The sequence below is a fragment of the Prinia subflava genome, chromosome 10, assembly GCF_021018805.1.
Source record: "Prinia subflava isolate CZ2003 ecotype Zambia chromosome 10, Cam_Psub_1.2, whole genome shotgun sequence".
Classification (NCBI taxonomy): domain Eukaryota; kingdom Metazoa; phylum Chordata; class Aves; order Passeriformes; family Cisticolidae; genus Prinia; species Prinia subflava.
In genome coordinates this window covers 23,994,687-24,019,888 of record NC_086256.1, presented here as the reverse complement: position 1 = coordinate 24,019,888, position 25,202 = coordinate 23,994,687, and the positions used below count along the sequence as shown (strand labels likewise).

General features: G+C 42.0%; 1 protein-coding gene across 1 annotated transcript; it reads left to right on the top strand.

Moving 5' to 3' along the window:
• The first annotated feature begins 105 nt into the window (after nucleotides 1-105).
• Nucleotides 106-25,202, top strand: EDEM3 (ER degradation enhancing alpha-mannosidase like protein 3). The gene is made up of 20 exons (XM_063407755.1): nucleotides 106-402; nucleotides 2,077-2,122; nucleotides 5,214-5,314; nucleotides 7,624-7,663; nucleotides 8,111-8,223; nucleotides 8,848-9,001; nucleotides 9,479-9,613; nucleotides 9,992-10,097; nucleotides 10,611-10,708; nucleotides 11,977-12,102; nucleotides 12,813-12,896; nucleotides 13,872-13,955; nucleotides 14,136-14,260; nucleotides 14,796-14,961; nucleotides 17,181-17,335; nucleotides 18,074-18,227; nucleotides 18,720-18,914; nucleotides 19,621-19,786; nucleotides 20,157-20,342; nucleotides 21,786-25,202. The coding sequence occupies exons 1-20, from the start codon at nucleotides 242-244 to the stop codon at nucleotides 22,178-22,180; spliced, it is 2,790 nt and encodes a 929-aa protein (XP_063263825.1). The 5' UTR covers nucleotides 106-241; the 3' UTR covers nucleotides 22,181-25,202.

Sequence of the window (25,202 nt, the reverse complement as noted above, 5' to 3'; positions counted from 1 at the left end):
CGTCGACCCTTTCTTTACGCGTCCCCTGCCGGCGCACGTGACCTCCGCGCCGCGCTGCCCCATTGGCCCGGCGGCGCGCGCTGGGTGGGCGGTGCCGGAAGCGGCGGCGGCGCGAGGCCGTTTCCTTGGCTACGCCCCTGCGGGCGCGCGCGGAGGGGCCGGGCCGGGCCCTTCCTGCGCCGGGAGCCGCGGGAATGGCCATGGGCCCGCAGCGGGACTAGCGGGCACCCGGCCGGCCGCCATGGCCCTCAGCGGAGCTCCGGGCTGCCGCGCCGGGGAGCGGGGCCCCCGCTGGAGGAGGCCCTGGAAGCTCCTGGCCCTTGGCCTGCTCTCCGCCTCCTCCGTGCTGGCGGCCGCTCCGGGCGCCGGGGCCATGAGCAGGGAGGAGAAGCGCCGGCTGGGGTGAGCGGGGACGGCACGAGGGAGGAAGGGCGGCGGGCCGGGCCCCGCCGTGCTGGGCACGGGCTGTGCGCTGCCCCCGGGGCTGGGCTGGGCGGCTGCGGGTGCAGAGCTCCGGGTGTGCGTCCCCTGTCCCTCCCTCTGCCCCCGAACACTCCAGGGACGCGTGGCATCGGTGCCCAGCCGTGTGAGAGCTGCGTGTGCCGGAGCCTGAGGGTGATCTGGGCCAGGTCAGGCGGCTCTCGGGGACACGCGGTCCCTTCTCGGTGTGGGATCGAGCCGGGTGCTGGGGGAGCCTGGAACTCGCCTGGGAGCTTTCAGGCAGGGCTGGCGTGGAGCTGGGGGTGAAAGTGATCAAAGGTAAGTCTAAATCCCCACTCGGTTTAATTATGGCCGTGCCTCTCTGACAGTGCGGGAGTCATAAAAAAGGTAAATGTTTACGTGTGTTCTGCCCAGTTGCTGTATGTAACCTAAACTGCTTCGGTCCCCCGTGCACGTACATGTGAGAGGCTGATTCTTTTATTGTGGTTTTTAGTTGAAGGGTAAATATTACAACGTATGTGGAAATACATTTTCCTGCACGGAGTGGGATTGTTTTTTTTAAACAAATTTGCAGTCAGGCCAATATTTTATCTTAGTCTGTTGCTGGGGCAGTTTCATCGTCCTCTTGCCATTCAGTGGTCAGATGTACAGAACAATAATGCAGAAAGTCTGCTGGAGAAGCAGTGTGCATGCTCTCACACTTGTTAATCACGGAGTTGTTAAGGTTGGAAAAGGCCTCCAAGATCATCAAGTCCAGCTGTCAGGTATAAGTTGATATTTAACTCCAGTGTTTGCAGTTCCTGGTGTTTTCCATCTTGCGTTCTCAGGATAATTTGTATGTGCAGTCTTTTATATGTTTCCATCATGAGGCTACACAAGGAGTTGAATTTTCATTCCCCAATTTGTTTTAAAATTTTTGCATTGCACTTAAAATACCATCTGATGCCCCAGGCACGTGCAGGTCATGTCTTGCCGTGGTTTGTGTTTTCCTGTGAGTTTTAAGCAATTTTCTGTGTGCTGTATCACCCAGGAGCTTTGTGTATATATCTGGGGTTTTGCCTGCGACCTGAGAGACACCTGCTCTTTTGATGCCTTTATATACTTGATGAGTGAAAAGTGCCTCTTGAATTTCCAAGTCATTGAACTAAATTGGATATTTACAATATAATTGTGGTGTTCTTGGCTCTTTTATGTTCGGTCTTATCAGCAGAGATTGTGAATTATGTTGATGGTAGAAATTAGCATCCTTTTTTCCTTGCTGGGCTCATTAGGGAAACAGGAATGATCAGATGTAGTGCTGTGCCTTAAAAACAATATCTTTTGGGGGGAGTTTTTATATACAGAAGCATTTCTGTACTTTCAAACATAGGAAATAAATGTAAGGGTTTTCTTTACTATTTGCTTGCAAGGAGATCCCCAAATAATTTCATGTTAGGTAAAGAAAGAGTCTTGCCTTTCTGGAGTGGACAAGAGTAGCTGAATCAAGAAAAAATATTATTCTGTATTTCATTTACTTGAGTAGAGTGCATTAGTAGAGGACCTGTCCCTAACATTCAGATATTAAAGTGTGATACATGTAAGATTAAGGGCTATTAGGAGACAGACCGCTAATGCTTTTTCTTTTTTCTTTTTTAGAAATCAAGTGCTTGAAATGTTTGATCATGCATATAGCAATTATATGGTAAGTCAAATACTTGTTTGATGTTTTCCAGAGGAGTTTCTGCCGACCTGGGGGAGAAAGCAACCTCTAGTACATGACATTCTATAGGAATATCTGGGAAGGAGGAGTGAAAACAGAGCTAAAATAAGTAACAGCACCTGTAAAGCCTTTAAAAAGACATTAAGAAATACTGCTTTCAGGAGGGTTGTGATGGCTTTTGGAGTGGTAACTATGAATTGCTTGTGATAACTCTCCTAATCCGTGCCTGATCTTTCCCAAACCAGTTTCTCTTATGTCAGGCTATCAGCAGTAAAGAATTTGGTTTGAAATTCCAGGAAAAGGAAGCTTGAGAAGAGCTGTCTGTAGGCATCAAATTCTAGAGAACATAAGTTGATCAGATTTATTTTGTAGGTAAAAATGACATTTAATATTTCTTCAGTGGTAAGCCATGTCAGATGCAGTTTGGGCGTTCTTCTACAAAGTGTTTGTAGAAGAGGAAGGGGATCTGGTGCCATGTCCAGGCATTCCAGGCTGTGCCCAGGAGGTGACTGTCATATGAGCACAGGCCATGCTGGCTGTGGTTTCTTCTGCTCTGACTTGTGCAGGAGTCCTCCCGTTCTGGAGCTCTGAGCCATTCCACACACCCTGGTCTGGCTCGGTTTAGAAAAGCTTAAGAAGAAATAGTTACTTGGAGTGGACTTCCTCAAGTAATAATTGCAAAGATTCTATAAGTAATACACTTCTGAGGAGAAAGTGTAGATGTGATTAAGATAAATAGAAAAGATTAATTCTTACTGGCTTTATATGGACATTCTTGCACATTCTTTGTGGCTGTTGCAGAAACCCCTCTCAAGTTGCATCAGTTCCTGCAGCACATTCTGCTTCTCCTGGCAGCATCTTGCCACATGTCCCAGGTTCTCTGTTATGGTTTAAACTTTAATATGTAATTCAAACTTAAAACTCTCTGTTGTTAAAACTTTATACAGCATAGGAAAGATACAGGACTGTAGAGTGGCCCGAAAGCCAAGCCAGAGGATTTTCAACAGGATGCAGTTTAACTTAAGCGCTGTACTTTTAAAACCTTTAGCAGTTAAACATCAGGCTTTTTGGTCGTAATTTTTGTAATCTGGTCCCGTGAAAAACTCTTGGCTTGGGTTTGCTCAATGGAAAACTTATGTATTTGGCAAAATTGGATAAAATATTACAAGGATCCGTGCTTCTACTGTTCCTTGTGTGATAAATTGGCAACTGGTAGGGGTCTTGCCACATCTGAAGCAAGAAAATTCTGTTTGAGGGGGAGGAAAAACTTCAGCTATCCTGGAAGCTTTGAAGCCACAAGGATATTTATTTGCCACGTATGCTGAAACACTAAACAAACAGAGAAATGTGACTTGTTTGTTTAAAGTTGAAGAAAAGATTAGAGTATCAGACTTAATTCTGACAGCAGGAAAATGAAGCATTTTTGCAGGTGTTTTTGAAACAGCCAGCTGAAAAGTTTTGATTTTCGATTTCTATTAATACATATTTTAAACGTGTATTTAGAAGACTGAAAATTCATGTCTGATTGCAAGGGGAACTCCCTTGTCTTTGTTTTTTTTCTTTTTTTAGTTGTTAACAATTTTGAAGAAGCTTTGAGAAAAAGCTGTTGGTTTTTTCAGTCCTTCAACGGTATTTGTAATAATGGGGATATTTTTCTTCTTGGCTTCAGAACGTGTGAAAATGTCAGTCACTTGAGGACAGTGACAAGTGGGAAATAACTCAATCCAGTAGCTGCTTATCCTCTGCTGCAGGCAGAGAATAAGTGAACTTCTATTTTTCAAAATGCTTCTAGTTCTTTATTTATAAAGCTAAAAGTTTATTTATTAAAGCTAAAAGTTTATTTTTCCAGATTTTTATCACTTCTCTTATCCAAAATTTAAGCCAGAGATCTCAGTTTTGACATTGCTTTTATTGTGTACTTCTTTAATCTGTTTTTCTGAATACTTTGCAGAGATACCCAAAAACATCTGAGCTTATTAAAATGATCTAGATTCTGCCTTTTGTAGTTAAACTTGAGGAGAACAAAGAGTTGAGCAAAGACCAAAACACTCAGGAAGGTGGTATACAGAGAAGCAAACCATCAGTTTCAAAAGAAGTTGCTGTAAGAGCTGTTTATTTATAGAGGAATGTTCCTTTTTTTTTTTTATTTCATGCTTGAATACAGATTATTTTTGTACCATGTATTTGGAAAGAGTCTGAATGTGTTTACTTGCAGTTTCAGTGCAGCAACTAAAGTTTTTTATCCTGCCACGTGTTAGTTCCCCACTAAAAGTCAAACTGGAGACCTCAGTACAGCAGGCAGTTTCCTGCTGAAAGCAAGAGAAAAGCTCCATCTCAAACCACTTGTGTTGAGCTTCTAAAGGAGGCAGTTCAGTGTTTGTTGGAGTTAGATATAGCTAAGATTCACTGTCCTTGATGTCAGTGTTATATTTGTCACATTAGTGTCAGTTATATTTGTAAAAGGCTCAGTCTTGTTAGGGGTTTTTTGGTGAATGTTATCTGTTATGTCTCATGTAGTAATTCAGCAGTGTTTTGTTTGAACTCGTGAGTTCTCTTCCCCATCACTGACTGTCACCCTCAGCCAGGTGAGTTCACTGTGCAGAGTCAGGGAAGGGCCCTCAGGGTGAGGGAGAGGCTGGAGCATCTTTGGTGTAAGGAAAGGCTGAGGGAGCCGGGGCTGTTCAGCCTGGAGAAGGGAAAGCTCCAGGGGATTTACCACAAGAAGACAGAGCCAGGCTCTCCTCAGCAGTGCCCAGAGGAAATGGGCACACACTGACCCACGGGAGGCTCCCTCTGACCATGAGGAAACGCTTTTTGCCAGGTGCTGGCACAGGTACATGGCCCAGAGAGGCCGTGGATCTCCCTCCTCGGGGATGCTCAGGAGTGGCCCTGGCACTGTGCAGCTGGGGCTGGGTGGAGCAGAGGCCTTGCACAAGATGAACCCCAGAGGTGCCTCCCACCTGCAGGGCTCTGTGGTGGCCATGCAGTTTGTCTGAAGAGCAGCACCATGAGGATTCCTGTGCCAGGCTCCCAGGAGTGGCTGTGACTGATTGCCCTGTTTTGTTCCCAACAGGAGCATGCGTATCCAGCTGATGAACTCATGCCTTTAACTTGCCGCGGACGAGTGCGGGGTCAGGAGCCAAGTCGAGGGGACGTGGATGATGCCTTGGGAAAGTCAGTGTCTGAAGTGGTCACTGTAAACATCTGGCAATACAAGTACAATTGGCAGCACATAAAATCTGTTTGTTCAGTTGATATGGCCAGAAACTTACATTGCAAGAAGTATTTTTATTATTATGAAGTTAATTGATGTGAAATTGTATCTTAATTAGAAGAGAATTGACCAGTGAATGAGATACAAAGATAATTTTTTAACCATTCTCCAAGTATTTTCCATAGGAAAACCTTCCAAATGTGGGCTGACATATATTAGTAGTGGAAGTTGTAACGATTAATGATCAGCTGAACAGAACAATAAACCCTTATCCATGATGCTGGCCTAATAAGTGATATTTAAAGTGCTTTTTTATGTAAAAAGTTTTCTGAAAACAAGCAGTCAAATGATTATCATGTGTGTGATAGCCTGAGGCCTTTGCCAAAGTATAAAACGTTATTTCGGGCATGGAAATATTTTCTATCCTTTCTTTTAAGGGAGCTGATAGTACAAAATGTGATCCTTTGGCCAGCAAAATGTAGATTTAAGGACTGTTTTTTCCCATGTTAAATGGAATAATCAAAGGCAAAGTTGACCTACTCTAAATGAATTTGTAATTGATACCTCTGAATATGTGCAGTTTATAGATCAAGTTCTTTAATACAAATAGCTGATTTCTTTTTTTAATATTACTGTTTAATGTCTCTAAGCACAATAGTGTTAATCAAAGCTGAAATCATTCTCTTAAATGCTCCTTCTAATTCTCTAGTACATTGAGGAAGTTATTTTGGCTACGTTTTGTTATGTACAAATGTTCTTTAGTTTGGAGATTTCCACATAATACTGCTGCCTTGGAGGTATCCAAAGATACAGTAGGTGAAAAGTGTCAAGAAAATGTATTTTTAATCCTGGTCATGCATTCTTTTGAATGACCTTTTTAAAAATAACATCCTAGCATTTGAGTAAAAATACTTTTCAGTCCCTTAGGTGCATTAAATTATTGTATGTATTTATAGGTTTTCTGTATACAGGCTTTATTCTGTACCTTAAAATCAGTTAGATTATTATGTAGCAGATTTCTTACCCTTTTTTTTGCCAGCTGCCTCATCATTGTGTTCTCTGCCAGTCTTTGCAATCACAAAATGACAGGGTGAGGCAGCTGGGTCAGTTCTGTTTCCCTGGAGAACTGAGGAGCCTTCCATGTAGATGTGAAATGCATCATTTCCCTCCTTTTGTGCAGAAAAAGTTGTGGATTTGTTAGGCAGTTGTGCATAGTCATTAGTTAATCTGTCTCCTGTAAAACAGCACTCACAGAATGCCCTTATGTCTCTAAAATTAAAGAGAATTATAGGAACACTTAATTAGAATTTTGGTTGTCACATGTTTCCTACAAGGTTTCAAACATTGGGCACTTACTGAAATCCTTGGTGCTCCTCAGTAGGCAATTTTAACTGTTCCAAAATGTTCATTTTTAACATCATCATGTTCTGGAAATTCTCCTCTGTGTTGTGAGTGTCTTAGCATAGGAGCAGTTGTTGGAATTAGACGTATTTAAGATACAATTATAGATGTAATTGCTGGGATGGGAAAAAGTCCCCTCAGCTTGGGATGCACTGGAACAGCCCTGGAGAAAACCTCTGATCCTCGTTAGGATGTTTCAGACAGTGTGGAGCTGACTTGATGCTCTCTTTTCATGAAATAATCACAGAATCCCAACCTGGTTTGGGTTGGAAGGAACCTCAAAGCCCTTCCAGTGCCACCCCCTGCCATGGGCAGGGACACCTTCCACTGTCCCAGGCTGCTCCAAGCCCTGTCCAGCCTGGCCTTGGACACTGCTAAAATAGTCCTTTAGTTCAGAATAAATAAAGTTGTTTTTTATTTTAAGCCTACTGCTTGCTAGTGTTGGAACAGTTTCTGGTAGGAGAAATTTAGCTTGGAATAGCTTTTGATCTCAACATTTTTCCTTTTTTTGAAAAACAAGTGAAAAAGAGGCAGGAAAAAGACTTAGACTTGTATGATGGGTTTCTTAATAGATTTGATTGGAGACAAGAAATAAAAGTTAAATTTGCTTAGCAGAAGTTAGAAAGCTTTGCAGTAAATAAATATGTCTGTAATCATAGCTGCTTTGTCAGCTCCTATTCTGGTCACTAGCAAAGGGGAGAAAATTAGAAAGAGATTTTGATACTAGACATGTTGAGTACAATTAATCTTTTGCAGTTGGTGGTCTGTGAGAATTTAGTTTCTTCCCTGGTATCCGTTACTGTTAAAAATCACTTAATTCCTACATATACAGATCTGTAGTAAATCTGTTTTAAATTTTCTTTTATAGGTTTTCACTGACCTTAATTGATACCTTGGACACTCTTGTGGTAAGTTTAATCTGTTGATAAGCTTTGATAAAACAAAGAGATTGTCTTCTGATGCTCAGACTTATTATTAGATTTCTTTTTCATGACCATTGATCTCTGGCTCTGTTTGAAGTGACTGCTGCTTGTGGGAACTTTAAAGCGCTGTAGGGATGGAGTTTGGAGTTGGTTGTAATAAAACTGCAGCAGTTCCTTCACATTTCATTGATACTTTTTTATATTGCTTTTTTTGGCTCTAAACACAAAAGACTTTGCTTTCCCTTATAGTCTAAAGCAAAAGGCTCAATTAGTGGTAGGCACCTCTTAATAACCACTGATGTGTTTCTGGTTTTAATTGTATGTACGTGTTTCTTGGGGAGCTTTGTGTGCACTGAAATATCCTGTATGCAAATAGACTGTGACTGCATTAGCTATACTGGAACTGAACACCTGCTCACTGTTGTATTCCAGGTGTTAAATAAAACCAAAGAGTTTGAAGAGGCTGTAAAAAAAGTAATAAAGGATGTTAATTTAGATAATGACATAGTTGTGTCTGTCTTTGAAACCAACATAAGAGTCCTTGGGTGAGTAACTTTTGTTTTCAAAACTTGTAAAAATGCGGATTTTAGTCAGTGTCTTTAAGACACCTTTCTTTGCTGTTCCACCTGTTTGAAATAGTTGTGCCTTTGTCAGTTCAGCTGAGAGCAGTTTAAAAAGGCAAGGCAGGACTTGCTGCAGTGGTGCTGGATCAAGCTGCCCCCATCTCACTGCTGCAGTAATTAAAAAACAGCTTGCTGATTAAGAACCCTGTGTGCAGGCTGAGGGAGCAGTGGGTTTGCTTAAGAGCAGCAGGCTTGCAAAGGGCTCTGCTCAATACTTGATCTACCAGGTTTTGATACTTGGGATCAGAGATTATTTTGGCTTGGAACCATGGGGTTCAATGCAGGACCAGAGCATGTAATTTTAAGTTATTATGTGTCATTTTAGAGGTCTTGGTTGCTATTCCTGTCTCAAATAGATGAATCAATGATAAACAAGAAGAATTGCTTCAAAATACTGGTAGCTAACCTTGATTATAATGGGAATTGCATCAGCAGTGTAAAAACTAGGGCCACAGTTATGTACATGTCATCTAACTTGTAGAGAGTTGTCCTTGCTGCTCAGATGAACATACCTTTTGAGATGTGGATAATTTCTCTTGTGTTTAGAGGTCTCCTAGGTGGGCACTCAGTGGCAATTATGCTGAAAGAAAAAGGTGAATATATGCAGTGGTACAATGGTGAACTCCTGCACATGGCAAAGGAACTGGGCTACAAGCTTTTACCTGCTTTTAACACCACTAGTGGTCTCCCTTATCCAAGAGTAAGTTCTGTTTCTGTAATGCAGGATTACTGCTGTAATCAAGACTTCTGTTGTTTTGATTTTGTATCTGTTTCCAAAATCATTTATGAATTTATGAAGTGGACAGAAATCAAAAGCTGATAAATTGCAGGTACTCTCAGGAGCTGGGAGTAGTGGGATATATACAAAACTAAATTTCTATGAGCACTTGGGATGTTCTGCCTGATTTGTTGCTAAAAAATCGGTCTGATCAGATTTTTAGAGTGTATTCTCTTACTCAAATGTCTAGTGAACTAGGCAACAGGTTCTTGTTTGGGAGGGTTGAGATTTAGAGGATTTGTGGATAGTTCTCTGTGCATGTTGGCAGAGTAAAACCAAAGGGATCTGTTTTTTCTTGTCTTTAGAAGGAGCATAGCTTATATACTTGCTATACAATCACAGGAGTGTAAATTCTTTCAGCTAGGAAAAAGAAAGATGTTAATCTCTATTTTTCTCTAGGTTAACTTAAAATTTGGAGTAAGACATCCAGAAGCACGAACAGGAACAGAAACTGACACCTGTACAGCTTGTGCTGGTACCTTGATCCTTGAGTTCGCAGCTTTAAGCAGATTCACAGGAACATCCATATTTGAGGTTTGCTTTCCATGATACTTTATGTTTTCCCTTAGGTCTTTAGCATTCTGTTTACATTTTGTAATTTTGGAAAAACAATTCACAAAATGGATGTCTTAGCTGTGCTGCACAGAAACATTTGTGTATGTTGAGATTTGTAGTGTTTGTGGGCTTTCTTCTAAGGTTTGGGTTTTTTTAATCATTTCTTAAATCACAGGAAATAATAAAAGTGGTTAGAGTAATACAGAAGTAAACAAGGTAAATATTCTGAAGATTTGAAGGAGTTCTGAAATTGTTAGACATGAAACATGTTGTTCCTTTCCTAGCCTCTTAATTGAAATAGCCAAAAGAATGAGAGCTGAGTGTCTGTGTTTCCCTGATTCCCTGTTGTTGCTGCAGGAATACGCCCGGAAGGCGCTGGATTTCATCTGGGAGAAGAGGCAGCGCAGCAGCAACTTAGTGGGGGTCACCATTAACATCCACACTGGAGACTGGGTCCGCAAAGGTGGGGCCTGAGCACAGGCAGGGCAGGGAGAGCTCTCCCACCCCAGCAGGCTCACCTGGACTGGTGGAGGATATTAATGGGACAGGCTGTGGAGAAACCTGCTGCCCAGAGCCTGGCTCTGCTCTGAGAGAGCAAAGCCCTCTCTGGTAGAGAAACTGGTTTTAAGTGTTCCCTGATCCTCTTTAACACGGAGAGGGAAATGCCTTGGGATGAATTTTCAGAGACTTCGCTATAGATACATAGGAAAAATATAAATAGGATGGGAGAAGTGATGTCCTGTGAAATCAGTGTGTTCAATGCATGTCTGTCCATATTATCATGTGCACTGGTACTGCAAAGCCTTTGGCATAGACACACAGTATTGTGTCTCTGCTTCCATCTGTGCCTTAATTCCAGTGAAAGGAGGCTTTTCCTTCCACTGGAAGAGCCTTCAAAATCAAAGGGGGAAAATGTGGAAAATACCCATGTCACTACTTAGAGTAAACCCACCTTTTTATTTTTTCCTGTTCCTAGATAGTGGAGTTGGAGCAGGAATAGATTCATACTATGAATATTTATTAAAAGCCTATGTCTTGCTGGGGGATGACAGTTTCCTGGAAAGATTTAACACGGTAAGTTAACACCTTGCTCAGGTTTGTGCCTTCTGCAATACAAATTTCAGAGTAATTGTGTTGTCAGCTGTTAGACTGAGAAGGGATCTTTAGCAGAATTTCTGTGACTTCTGCTGTGTTTGGTGCCAGCTCGTTTTACTGAGGTTTTTTGCTAATCTTGGGTGATTAGCTGTCACCTGAGCAGTTATTTTAACCCCATCCAGTGAAAATCAGAACCTTCTAGGCCTTTATCCATGTTCCCAGTATGGGAGGAGCTGAATTTCCAGATCATCTGGGAACGTGCAATACTGCAAATGTTTCTGCAATAGAATGTAAGGGGCTCTTCTTCCAACCCATTGTACAGTTTCATTCTGTCCTGGAGCAACAAAAAAATCAAAGTATGGATCTTGCTTTGCACTGCAGATCCTCAGGCCTAGGATACATTTAAGTATATAAGCTGAAAATCACATTTAGATTTTTTTTTAATGTGTAAATTAGTGAGCAACTTGGTCAGCATCACAATTCTTTCATAAAAGCATTATTTCTTTTGAAAATAGCAATATCCATTAAAACCATCTTAGATCATAAAATGATTTTATATCATTTAGCATGATTTTTTTTTTATTAGAAGTGGAATAATTCCATAGTTAAAGCTTGTTGTAACACTTGAGGTGTAATGATGATTTCATGGTCCTAAGGGGCAGCTCCCAGTGTTACATTTTCCTTGGGCTACATCTGAGTGTTTCCTGGCAGTTTGGCTCGTGTGCTCAGCATTGCACCTTCTGAAAACAAAATTTGGCATTGGAAGTCAGCAAGGTGGCAAGCAACCTAGCAGGTTTAAAAGTTCTTCCAAGCTATCTGGTCCAGCTGCTTTGTTTGGGCTTTTTAACCTCCTTTTCCTCCTGAGATCCAAATGCTTTGGAATTCTGTTGTTCGGAGAAAGCAATTTCAGCTTTCTTTAGAGTGTGCTTTAAAATTCAGCCAAAACAAATGTGCCTTAACTGTGATAGTTCCTGGTTTATCACGTGGCTGCTGGATATACTTTTGTGTATATGTATTCCTTGGAAATGTGTTAAGTTTTGCAAGTGTAGTACCGTGGAGCTTTTCAGTATTTACTACACTTGGTTTTAGTTTGCAAAACTAGAGATTAGTGGCACTGCCAAATGTGGTAATGATTGGGAATATAGCACTGGCTTTTCCATTCAAACGGAATGTGAAGTCTGGTGATCATCTCTCTTTTGGGGAATGAATTGATACACAAAACTCCTGCTTTTCCTGATGTTTGGCAGCACTATGATGCCATAATGAGATACATCAGCCAGCCACCTCTTCTCCTTGATGTTCACATTCATAAACCAATGCTAAATGCTCGGACCTGGATGGATTCTCTGCTGGCTTTCTTCCCTGGATTGCAGGTAAGGTGTAAAACCCATGCAGAGATGGTTTGAATCACAGGGAAGTTAATAACTGGGTTGGATATATGATTGTCAAGTCAAGCTTAGCAATTTGATTTTCAGAAATACTGAGGGAATATCCCTGGCAGTGTCCAAGGCCAGGCTGGATGGGGCTTGGAGCAACCTGGGACAGTGGAAGGTGTCCCTGCCCATGGCAGGGGTGGGACTGGATGGGCTTTAAGGTCCCTTCCAACCTGAACCATCCTGGGATTCCATGACTTCTGTACTCAGATTTCCAGTCACTTCAATGCTCTGATGCAAGTTAATGTGCTTTTCTGGCTGTGCTGAGTATCAGGAAAAGTGTGTTCATGTAATTTGCTTCCTTCACTCCTAGTCATGAAAATACTCCAGTGAAGCTGCCTTTTGACTAGTAACTGATTTTCTAGTTTGTGTGCCATTGACATCTTTAGGATAAACTAAATCATATTTTCACCCCAGTTCTCTGTAAATGTCAGAGGTCCTTGATCTGCATAGACAATAATTTTAATGAGTTCACTAATTTTGCATAAAAAGCTCTTAAGGAGTAACTGTGACTTACACTGATAGGGATTAATAATTCCAGTATGTAGTGAGTGCTCTGTAGCTTTACATGAACTCACCATGAGTGTTTTTAACCTTGAGTACTACTCCTGTGCTTCGTGAATTAGTGTTACTTATATTTTTAATTTTAGGTCTTGAAGGGTGATATTAGACCTGCTATTGAAACACATGAGATGCTGTATCAGGTTATAAAAAAGCATAACTTTCTTCCAGAGGTAAGGTAGTAGGTTTTTTTTATTTTGTAAATCAAGAATTTGTATTTCTGATTGTGTAACTGAGTCTTACCTCAATTTGAGCAGTCACAGATGCCCATTTGATAAAACTGCAGGGATATGTGTTATTAAAATTAAAGCCTCATTTCCACAACATTGTTATGTGATTTGCAGTTCTGCATGTCTTGACAGCTGAGAAAATGTTCTGAAATTCTGTATAATGTCTTTGAAAGTCAGCACACAAACTTACTGCAGATTCTGCAAATCTTTCAGCAAGTCCATTGTGCACAGAAAATCTTGTTTACCTGCTGAAATGTGTCTTTAATATGTGATGACCCAGATTATATTTGAAAGCCTCTGACTCCAGATTTAATTTTGACTTTCCTTCAGTGTAAGCTTATTTCTGTTAACATTCTGAGAACATTTTAACATCACATTCACCTAGTGTGGTTATTAAGAGCAAAGAATGCTAAGCACTGGAATGATTTTTTTAGTGCTTTTTAAATGGTAAAATTTGGCTCTTTATGGGTTTTTTTGTTGGTTTTTTTATGTTTTGTACTTATGAAGGAAACTTTAAAAGGTCAGATGGTTGTATTTAAGCTAACAGACCATCCCCTAAGCAAAGACTTGGCTTAAACCTTAGTATGAAAAAGTAGTGAATATATGACAGAAGTGGCTTTTCCCAGTGCACATTAGGAGTGACTTAGAGGAGGAAATTTTTAGATATCTGACTTGTAGCCTGTGGTATTAATTTAGGAACAGCTGCTGAACCATCTGTCAGTGTGCAGTGACACTTGAGTGTACTGCAGGTGTCAGGTGGTAGGTATGTTTGACAAATGGTGTTTATCAAAGCTAGGCTGCTTATACATAGTTATAAAAATGAACATAGTTAACATAAGAGTTAATTTAAAATCCAAATAAACCTGTGTTTGGTTTGCATTCCTGCATTTATTTTGGTCTGTTCTTCTCCATCCTCAGGCATTCACAACAGACTTCAGAGTTCACTGGGCTCAGCATCCTCTGAGGCCTGAATTTGCTGAAAGCACCTACTTCTTGTATAAGGTACAGTCACATTCATTCCTCTGAGCACTTTTTGTTGCACCTAGAATTTTGTTGCTATTTTATTTCAAGACAGAATTGAGTAGCATGTCTCCAGCGTAAGTTATCAACTGGAGCCTAAATCACATCCAATTTAGGATATAAACAAGGTGTAATGATTATAATTTTTGTTTTATTTCGTAGGCTACAGGAGACCCTTACTACCTAGAAGTAGGAAAAACCCTCATTGAAAACTTGAACAAGTATGCCAGAGTGCCCTGTGGGTTTGCTGCAATGAAGGATGTTCGTACAGGAAGTCATGAAGACAGGTAAAGTTTGCACAATTATTTTTTTAAATATAAAAATATAGAAAAAATATAGAAATATATAGAAAAAATTGCCCTATGTAATTGAATTAATTGATCTTTGAGGAGTTGTCTGTCTTCAGTCTGGTAACTGAGTCTTAAATTACTCATTTGTAATTGTATTGAACTGTAAATGCATTGAAACAATCTATAAACTGTTTCAGTAGGGTTATAGGGTGCTCTATAGGAGTATTTTTAGTTTAATAACCTTTCATTTGTCTGAGAGCAATAGATGAATTGTGTTCAAACTACATATACTTCAAATCTGTAAGTTTATCAGGAGGTTTATTTGTTTTTTCTGTAAAGCTCTTCTGTACTGAATGTGCTGAATCATTTCCTTCCAAACACAGCTTCTTCCAAGTGCAAGGAAAGCTAATGGAATTATGTCCAGCACTAATAGTCATGAAGTCTTCAGAGATGAAGCACTAGGAATATTTATTTTACTGATGTTCTGGAAATGAGGAGATCTCCGTAAAGGACATCCCCTTTTTCTCCACAGGATGGACTCATTCTTCTTGGCTGAGATGTTTAAATATCTGTACCTGCTGTTTGCTGATAAGGAGGACATGATTTTCGATATTGAAGATTATATCTTCACTACAGAGGCTCATCTATTGCCACTCTGGCTCTCCACTACGAACCAAACCATCTCAAAAAAAAATACAGTATGTAATGGCTCCAGTCTAAATCAGTTTCTGTGGTCCACTCCCTTTTTTGGAAGGGGAAAGGGAAATAAAATCAGGAAAGATCATAGTTTGAGGAAGTGCACTAGTTTGAACACGTTGTTTGATAGGCACTACTTCATCCTATTGACAGTGCCAGTCACAAGAGCAGGAATAGTGACTGGATTCTGCACTGCTGAATCTTGAGATAAAAGAAAGGAATTATTAGCAAGATGTAAAAACACAATCAATCCCCACTTCTGTATAAATTGGAAGATAACACAGTAGGATATCTTTGTCCGTGTCTTTTTTTTAAATTATTTTTTCTAAAACCTAAGTTTTTCTTTGTTTTATCATATGAACAAATTTTGAGAGGTTTTTTTGAGACAGCTGGGGAGTTAATTTGACAAGATACAGCTGCAGACAGATTTGAGATGTTTAATCTCTTTAGTCTGTGCAGTAGGCACCTATTGCATAAATGAGAACACTTGCAGGTTTATAAATTTCTTAACCTTCCAAAATAACCTGGAGTAATACAGCTGTGCTGTGAAGCATTATAAATCCTTTTTTTGATTTTGTGGTCAATAAGGTGACATAATTTGTCTGTAAGGCAGTAAGAAAAAGGAAGAAGAGAAAGAGAAAATGGTGTCTGAGACATAAAGAACACAAATTCCCTTATTTGTGTCTCTATTTTTAACATTTTCTAAGAGTTTTACAATAATGCCAGGATCAGAGGAAAAGGCTTATATTGTGTGTCAAGCCCTATCTGACAGGCTTCAGCAATAAGCAGTGACAAATTTTTAATTATTTGATCTTAATGTTGAACACTGGTTATGTTTTAGTGGGTCATGGCTTTGGTGTTAAATGTTCCTCCAGGATGGAAATCCCACACCCTCTCTGAAATGTTCTTTCCCTGAGAATTTATCTTTCTTCTTTGAGTTTTGGAAACAGAGGCTGTTGTTTGAACTAAGCAAGAAGTTTTCTGAAGGGTCTGAAGGATCATTTTATGTTACTTTTGTTCCAAATATAGGAATTTAATACCTTTGAGACAGGCAGGGTTCCCTGCTACAGCTGGTGCTGTGTTAAGTGCTGGCCTAACTTGGTTTGCTCTCTTGAGAACTGCAAATGTTAATGAAAGGCCAATAGAAAGGATAGAATAAATTGCTCAAATGCAGTTTTTAAGCTCTTTGAGTCAGAGCTGCAAATGGGCATAATCCAAGTAAGAAGAACCCTTTGAAAATGGTGTCAGGTGGCTGAAAGGCTGTGACGTCGCGTGTTCCTCTTTTGTGGAATTTTATCTGAACAGATGGAATGTGTAAATGATTTTTAACATAAATACAGTGCTAATAAAACAAACTGTCAGAGACATAGTTGGTACTATCAACCCAACATCCTGTTTGTATTTGCTCTCATAAACAGGAAAGGTCATGTCTTAGTAACAGCCCTTTAGGTTTGGGGGTTTAGGGAGCTTTTAAATACTTGATTTTTCACTGGCCAATATGTTGCAAACAGGAGGGGTGAGTCTTTTCGGGTAGATAAATACTACATTAATTTTTATGGGTTATAAAATGAGTTTGCCAGTTATCTATAACCAGTTATTTGCTAAGCTGAGGACATGCTAAATGTGGCTCCAAACCACCAGACATGTTCCACATGGTTTCACATGTTACAAACCAGCAATGTGTGCAGATGTTCACTCTGCCATCTTTCCTGAAAATAGAAATTGTTTGAATTGTATAGAGATTCATCCTTGCTCATCCAGACTTGCAAGTCTGTGTGGCTCCTGAGGAGGAGAATTTTTTGTTCACATGAAAAGATGTGCCATTTTTAGTAAGAATTACCTAAGCCTGCAGCTGGTCACTCGCTGTAAAGCCAACATCAGGTGAAACCAGAACTACTCCCTTTACTGGTCCAACAGAGAAAATACAGGGCACTGGCTTTGTCATGAGCAGGCTTGAGAAGTACTGTCTGCCAGCAGAGGATTAGCTGTTTCTGCAAAAAAAAAATTATCTAGAAACTGTATATAAATGTATATAAATGTAGTAAATTACAAATCAGAAGAGATGTTGTGTTTCTCTGTCCAGGGGGTTGCAGTGCATTGGCTCCCTCCTAGTGCACTCAGCTGCCACATGAACACAGATCACTGAAGTCAGGCTTATCTATTGATGTTCTTCATGTAAAAATACAACCTGCATTTCTTCACTCTGTTTCTTTCATTTTAGAGCACAGAGTACACGGAGCTGGACGACAGCAACTTTGACTGGACGTGTCCCAACACCCAGATCCTCTTCCCCAATGACCCCATGTTTGCCCAGAGCATCCGCGAGCCTCTGAAGAACGTGGTGGATAAGAGCTGTCCCCGGGGCATCTCCAGAGCGTGAGATGGACATTTCCTCTTTGTGTCAGCACAGGGCTGGGGGAACAGGGTCTGCTCTGCAGGGAAGGAGAGGCAGGAGGTGTGCTGGAGCTGGCACTCCTTTTGGGATGGGCCAAAGGGAAAATCGCTTTGGATTTCTCTGGCATCCTCAGCAGCACTTAGTTTGTTTCCAGCTGGAATTAGCAAGTCTTTCAAAGCAAAAGGAGCTGAGGGAGCTGCATACCTCAGCTGCAGCTCCCACTTGGAGTACTGCAGAAGTGTGTCTTTCTGATGTGTAACATTTCTGCAGTCTCCTGAACAATTCTGAAAGTCTTGTGTGCAGTAAGGAAATTATGCTGCCACACATAACTGCACCGGTTCTGAGGAATTTAGGGCAGACAGGGTTTGTCCTCCTGACCACCTCTTCTATATTTGTATTTCATGAATGAAACTGAGTTGCAGCTGTATGGGACCCACTGGGTTTGGTCAGTGTTGCAATAATGCAGACCATTTACAAATGAGAGAGAATATGGCAGTTTTGTTATCAATACTGGGGGGGGGGGGAGGTTTTGCACTATAAAATTACTGATAATATAGACAGCTTTTAAAAAAGATAACTTGATTGAGAAGTTGCATTCCACTGAAGCTTGCACTCAGTGTACCAAGAATTCCAATCTTGTGATGGCAGGGATAACACTAGAGTTCTGTTTCAAGGATAATCTGGTTTTTAAAACTTCAATCTTTGATGTCTTTTGGCAGAGAAGAGAGTTTGGGAAGTGGACCAAAACCACCGTTGAGAGCCAGAGATTTCATGGCCAGTAATCCTGAGCACCTGGAGATCCTGAAGAAGATGGGAGTCAGTTTGATCCACCTGAAAGATGGACGAGTGCAGTTAGTGCAGCACGCAGTGCAGGTAAGATGACCTGGCAGGGCTTTATTTCTATAGCTCAGCAAAGTCCTCCTAGCAATGATACTTGACACCTGGGGCTTCAGGAGGGACAGGCCCTGTGGAAGGAGGCACACGGGCTGGATAGTGTAGCTATATTCAGCAGGGTGATGCTTGTTAATATTTTGTCTCAGCAACCCTTTTAACTGGTCTTCCACTAATTAGGTAGAGGCTGCTCACGTTGAATTGATGTAGCCAACAGCATCTTGGCTGAAAACACTGCCTTCAGTGTGAGGTACTTCCATCTCGTTATGAGGTGGATATATTTGTATATTTGCAGTCTCCTGGGTGGTGCAGGTGCTAAACCTTTGTGCAATGATTCATGAGTGGACGTGAGCATCTACCCTGTGTGTTCACGTCACTGTAGCAGTGGTCAAAGCAAACACAACTTCAGTTTCTTTTCCCCCAAGTTCCTCAAACATTTAAGATTAAACTGTTTATTGATTCTTTTCTCTGCAGGCAGCAAGTTCCCTAGATGCTGAGGATGGCTTACGGTTCATGCAGGAAATGATTGAACTCTCCAGCCAGCAGCAGAAGGAGCAGCAGCTCCCTCCTCGGGCTGTCCAGATTGTTTCCCATCCCTTCTTTGGCAGGGTGGTCTTGACTGCTGGGCCAGCACAGTTTGGGATGGACTTGTCCAAACACAAGGCAGGGGTATGTGAGATGTGGGTGTGTCTGTTCCTTTCCCTGTTGCACAAACCTCCATTTACAGCACTGCTGTTGTTTGAGGGCATCCAGCTGATCCTCCAGGTGATCAGTTAATTACAGTGGTTAAAACTGCAGGGCCCAGTGGTGACAATGACAGCAGTGACAGGCATGAGTGGCTTATCTGTCTGTGCTCTGCTCCTGAGTCACCAGCTGTGGTTTAGCATTTAAAACACGTGCACAGCATGATTGCAAAGCAGGCTTATCCAGTCTGCAGTGCACAGCTAAGGAGATGGGGATTCAGGGGAAGCTTCCCTCCCTTGTCAGCCAGGTGCTGGCAGAAGCTTTTTGGAGTTAGAGCAAGTTGTTCTAACAAAAGCTTTTCTAGAAGGCTCCATGCAGATGGAAGAGGGCAGTACCACACTCCTGTGGGAAGCAGTGGGAAAACCCACGTTGCAGCCCCAGAGAGTTCACAGGAGAAAAACTTCCAGAGACAACACTTCCTAGGTGTGGACAAAACCACACTGATTATGAGAATTAGGGTTTTATTCAGTCATTCTTTGCTTCTAGAGCTCCAGTGTCAGGCTGCAGATTGTCTGCACTGACACAAGACAACACTCAATGCATTCGAGTGACTGAAGGAACAAAAATACTTCTGAATCTTGCACAAGTATGACCACAGGGCTCTAATTCTCTCTTTGTTTTTTCCAAACAGACAAGAGGATTCGTTGCAACCATTAAGCCATATAATGGATGCTCAGAGATCACTAATCCTGAGGCAGTGAAAGAGAAAATAGCTTTGATGCAGAGAGGCCAGTGCATGTTTGCTGAAAAGGCACGAAACATTCAGAAAGCTGGAGCAATAGGAGGCATTGTCATTGGTAAATACAATTCCAAATTCTTAATTTGTGTCAATGTAACCTAATTTTACAGATTTGAAGACAGAGGAAAGCTGAGAAGCTTTAAGCTGAGAAGCACAGCAATTGTGCTTTCAGAAGATGAAGAGATGTTTGGGGTTTGTCTGGTTCTGTGCAGACACAAGTTGGGACAGGGGTTGTCAGTGTTTTTGCAGATGAAAAATTATTACTGTAAGGCTTGCAGGGTGCTGTCAGCACTAACAGGATAGAAATGAAAAGTGGAGGCAAACACACCGTGTTGGGGTTTGCTGTCAAGTGACTGGGCAGGGGAGGCTGCTCCAAGTTGAGCTGATCTGATGGGAAGTTTGCCTTTCCTCTGGTGTGCTCTGCCTAGATGACAACGAGGGCAGCAGCAGTGACACAGCCCCTCTCTTCCAAATGGCTGGGGATGGCAAGAACACAGATGACATCACCATTCCCATGCTCTTCCTCTTCAACAAGGAGGGGAACATCATCCTGGATGCCATCCGGGAGTATGAGGCTGTGGAGGTGCTCCTTTCTGACAAAGCAAAAGACAGAGGTAAGCCTAGAGGTGATGGATGTAAATCCAGCTCCCATCTGTGCCGTGGCACAGTGGAACATGGGCAGGAATGATTTGCACTGCAGCCCAGGGGTGCTGTGGTTTTCTGTTTGACACTGGAATTAGTTTTTTGTTAAGCAAGCCGTTATCTGAGAGGAATCATTGATACCCACTCCCCCCACGAGGTAACATCAGAAATGCTGTTCCTGAATGTCACTTGGGCTTATGAGAAAATCCAGCCTTTTGGGTTTCTTTTGAACCCTTTTTGTTGTCAGCTGCTTTAAGGCAGCATCAGGAACAGCGTGTTTGCAGTGCCCTACATTGAAACATCTCTCCCTGCCCAAGATCCCAGTGACATTCCTGGGACCCAGAAGGAGAGACAGTTATTTTGCCTATCTAAGGAGCAATGGTTAACATGAGAAATGAGGCTGCTGACCTCAGATGTTTTGTGGGTGTTCTTGTATAATGCAAGAAAATTGCAAGCTAATATATTCCCAGTTGAAATGTTTGAATGCAGCAGAAAATTCCAGATTTTCCTCTTGTAAGCCTTCCTTGTAGCACTGCTGTGTCCCAGAAGAGTAGGTAAGAACAGGTATCTCTAGAAAATCAGCCTGTTTGCAAAGGGGATATGCCAAAATCTTGTCTTGTTTCTTCCTAACTTAAAAATCCCCCCTGTTTACAACTGTGCTAAGTGCTCTGACAAAATGCTCAGTACAGGTTAGCTCTGCCTTTGAGAGTTTGTAATCTGTATCTGCTTCTTCCCCCTCCTTGTGCTTCCGTTTGGAATCCCAGCAACAATCTTTAAAGGTAAAACGATTCCAAACTACATTCTTGATAGCAGTAAGTATCCCATGTCAACAGTGGCATGTGCAGTTAAACTCCCTAAAAATCCTCAAGTGTCAGTGCCCTGCTTATAGCCATGAACTTCAGCCCCACAGAGATCTGCATGACTCAGCTGGGCAGGTGTTGGGCTGGGCTTGGGAGACCTGTGTTACCTGCCCTGAGTGGGGAGGCTCTGGCTTTGGCTCTCTCAAATGCACAGTGCAGTAAACTCAGGAAACTTCCAGCTCCCATGTGCTCAGATGTGGGATCCTGGTGGATCTGGGAGTGCCTTAAAATCCAGCATTAAAGTTCAGTGCATGCAGTGGAGTGAGGGAGGGTAACTGGCACTGATCCATGAGTCACTGCTGAAGTTTGAGCAATCAAAATGAGCCTCAATATATTGTCTGCCCTTGTGTAAAATGTGTTTAAAAGGCTTCCCTCCAATCCCTCTATAAAACACATTCCTCAGTGCCATTAAATTTTCCTGCCACTGGAAAGTCTGTTCTTTCTTGAAGAAATAAAGCCAAGGGAGGAGACCTTGATTTAGGAATACATAATAAAATGTTGCATCCCTGCAGTAGTTTTAACTTTTTTTTTTTCTTTTTTCCTTCCCTTTCCAAGACTTGGAAATCGATAATATGGACCAGAAATCATCTGAAAATGATTCACACAAACCAACTTCGGGGGAAGCTCCTTCAGAACCTCAGGATGCTGGAGCAGTCAGTGAGGAGCCCGTAGGAGGAGGGGAGAGCTCTGCTGTTGGTGACCCTGGTCCCTTGTCCCCTGCCAGCACAGACAGTGCCAGCGTTCCCAGGGCAGATCCGGATCCCAGCCCCACAGAGGCTCCAGAGCCAGCCTGTACAGCAGGGGACAGCCAGCCTCAGGAACAACACACCCAGACAGAGGCCAGTTCCAAAGCTCACTGGGATAGTAAAGTCCAGCCTATGGAATCCATACTAGCAGACTGGAATGAAGATATAGAAGCATTTGAAATGATGGAAAAGGATGAGCTATGACTTGTAATAGTAACTTATTTGTTAATAAACAAATGGAGACCTCTTTGGGTAGAAGTGAGGCCCTGATATCCAAGAAAACATACTCAGTATTGGGATGAGCAGCCAGGTGTCACCTGGAAAACAACAGAGAATTCCAGCACAGGCTCTTTGTATGTTTTAATTTTTCCTGTTCAAAAATGGGAATGTGCAATCAAAGCATTTGTGTGGCCCCGTGGCTGGTGCTGTTCCCCAGGCAGGGACGAGCCTGGCTTGTGCCTTCCAGGCTCCCGGGGGCTCCTGGGGCTCTGCAGCAGGAGCTGAGCAGGGTGGGGTGACCATGGCATGGGTCTGATGGGGCCCCCACCCCTGCCCAGCTGCAAGCCTTCCTCACAGCAGCAGGGAATTGTTTCCAGGAGTTTGCACAGCTGGAGCAGCCTGGCTTTGTCTGGCATATCACAGTGCTGCTCATGGCTCCTTGCACCCCTCGCCCCGAGGAGCTAGCGGGGACTGCGAGTTCCCCCTGCTCTGCTCCCAGCTGAGGGATTGTCCCAGCCAAGGGCACAGTGAGCAGCTCCCATCAGCAGGGCCAGCAGGAAAGGCCTGGGAAGCTCCTGCTGGAGCCAAGGGGAAGCAGCCAAGGCAGGTGTTGAGTTCCAGGTGTTTCCCTTGGCCTCCCAAAACCTCAGCCTGCCCCGAAATCTGAAACAGTCTCTGAAGGGACACAGCTCCATCAGCTGTAACAAAACCTTTTTCTACAAGTTTGACTTCCAGCAGCTTGATTTCATTACTCTCTTTATATGCAACCCTGTATGTGGTGTTTCAGGCAGGGAGGCCGGGGCCAGTGGGGAAAGGCAACAATTCTGGCTGTTGGGTGGATAGTTCAGAGTGCAGGGGTTATTCCAGGCTCTGGAGCTGTTACAGGTAAGTGGGAGTCCGAATTTGTTATCCCCATTATATTTAAATAAAAATGGGGACGTTGAAATAACATAGAGGCATTTTGACTGTGTCCAAAGAAACTGCCAAAAATGAATTAACTTGATTTATATAAACTGCTTTTAGTGAATTGTGGTTCAAAAAATGGTTTTATATTAAAGACTAAATGAACACTGCCTATATGCTGCACCAGGCTAAAAATAGAGTTTTATGTTCATCATTGCAATGGAGTAAATAAACAGGAAGCCCCACTCTGGACTGCACCTTTGATTTAGCTGGTGAAATTACAAGTGCTGAATATGCAACTGTTAATTAGCACAGCCATACTCTGTATTTATACTCTGTACAGTGAGCAGAACAATCCCAGGCAATGTTGAATCCATGTACTCAGCCACACTTGCTTTCAAAAGTCTCAGAATGCACAGGCACCTTTTGAGAGCATGGCAGTCCATCTAAATATCATCCAGAACTTTAAATCACCAGGGTAGGAGGGAATTCAAGGAGGAAGTAAGTGTCCTTTGAAAAAAAATTAGCTCTTAAGTGGAGTTGTCATTCCTTTGCACAAGTAACTGGAGGTTTGGACTTGAAGCAGCTGGGGGTTTTCAGCTGGCAGTGTTTTTATTGATGGGTTTTGTTACATGAGTTCATAGAAGGCATTTGACCATGGGAGCCCTGTAAGTGTCCTTGGTTCCCTGGAGCCCTGGGAGCACCAGGACATGGCCAAGTGCAGGATCAAACCATGAGGTGCAGATCAAATGTTTTCACTCAGAGAATTCTGCTGATCTGTCAGTGCTCAGTGCCACAAAAGGAGCATCTTTGTTCCCATGCTTTTTGACATGGACATCATCCTCTTGGTAGCTCTTTCAGTGAAAATAGTTATTTTTATATCCTCAAGCCTCTGGTCATTACTATCTCAATACAGCAGCTAAAGGTTTTCTTTTTTTAACTTGCAGATTTAGGTGTAGATGCCAGATTTTATTAAAAGGTTAACTTGCCTTGCCATCACCAGCTCGTTTTTAGTAACTGCTTTCTCCACCTGTTAGTAGAGCAGCAGGCATTACCCTTCAGGGATCCCAGAACTCCATGTGGATTTAGGGGGCAGCATTTTGGTGGTGGCCTACCTCAGATAACTGTTATGTCCTTCCTTGTGGAGTGGGTTTTGTTTCATTTAGTTCTGCTTCACCTTTGAAACCATCACGAGAGCCATAGCTTTGTTTACAAAACTGAATCAGGCAAGGTTGACCTTTTGGGAAAGAGAATCAAATAGGGGGGACAGTTTTATTCAGGTTATTTTCACTTTGTGTTTCCTAATGAGGACATAGGCTTTTGTTTAACCTGTCCATATCATTCTGGAAAGAATTCAGTTTTCTGTTACTATCATCTTAAAAAGCAAAAAGAATGTATTAATCAAAAAGAAAACCCCTTTTGGAAAGGGGAGAGAGTGTTCTTCTCAAATGTTTGGAAGTCTGCTCCCTGCATATGGAATATTGATCATTAATCAGGAATCACCCTTTGTGTATAGCATTGTACATTTCTTTGTATGGTATTGAACACTGAAAAATTCAGGAATCACAGCTGCAACTAGCACTTATTCCATGCCATGTAATTCAGATCAGTCATTATTTTCTCATTTGATCTTAGAGGAATCTTCTTAATTGTTTACATTTATTGTTTCTTAATGAAGTTTGAGAATGAGCCCAGCTCTGGTTCTCTTCCTCCTGCCAGTGTCCCTGAGTAGGCACCAATGAGTGTGAGCTGAGAGGTGAAAAACAGGACATCTTATGCAACAGGCGTCTGTCAGAACATAGAAAACAAACCATTCTGTGAATGCAAAGTGTATGTTCAGATTTTATAAGATTTTTGGTTTGTTTTTTTTTAGCCAGACCAATTTACAGCCGTATATTTTCTTATGGAAGATGTCTAATAACAGGTGCTGTAACACTATTGTTGGGTTTCACTCTCTGGTGATAAGTGTACACAATATTTCTAAGGGCAACTCTGTACTGTGATGTAAAAGTCTGGGCTAAAGTGTACATAATCCGTGTACATAATTGTGTACTTGATTATAACTGCTGATTGTAAAGATTTAATAAAGTGTAAATATTCTGGG

Bases quoted from the DNA above. Each gene is read 5' to 3' on its own strand.
- EDEM3 (XM_063407755.1), top strand. From the start codon at position 242: ATGGCCCTCAGCGGAGCTCCGGGCTGCCGCGCCGGGGAGCGGGGCCCC. The intron at 7,664-8,110 runs GTAAGTTTAATC...GTTGTATTCCAG, and splicing joins ATACCTTGGACACTCTTGTG to GTGTTAAATAAAACCAAAGA. The intron at 10,709-11,976 runs GTAAGTTAACAC...GATGTTTGGCAG, and splicing joins TCCTGGAAAGATTTAACACG to CACTATGATGCCATAATGAG.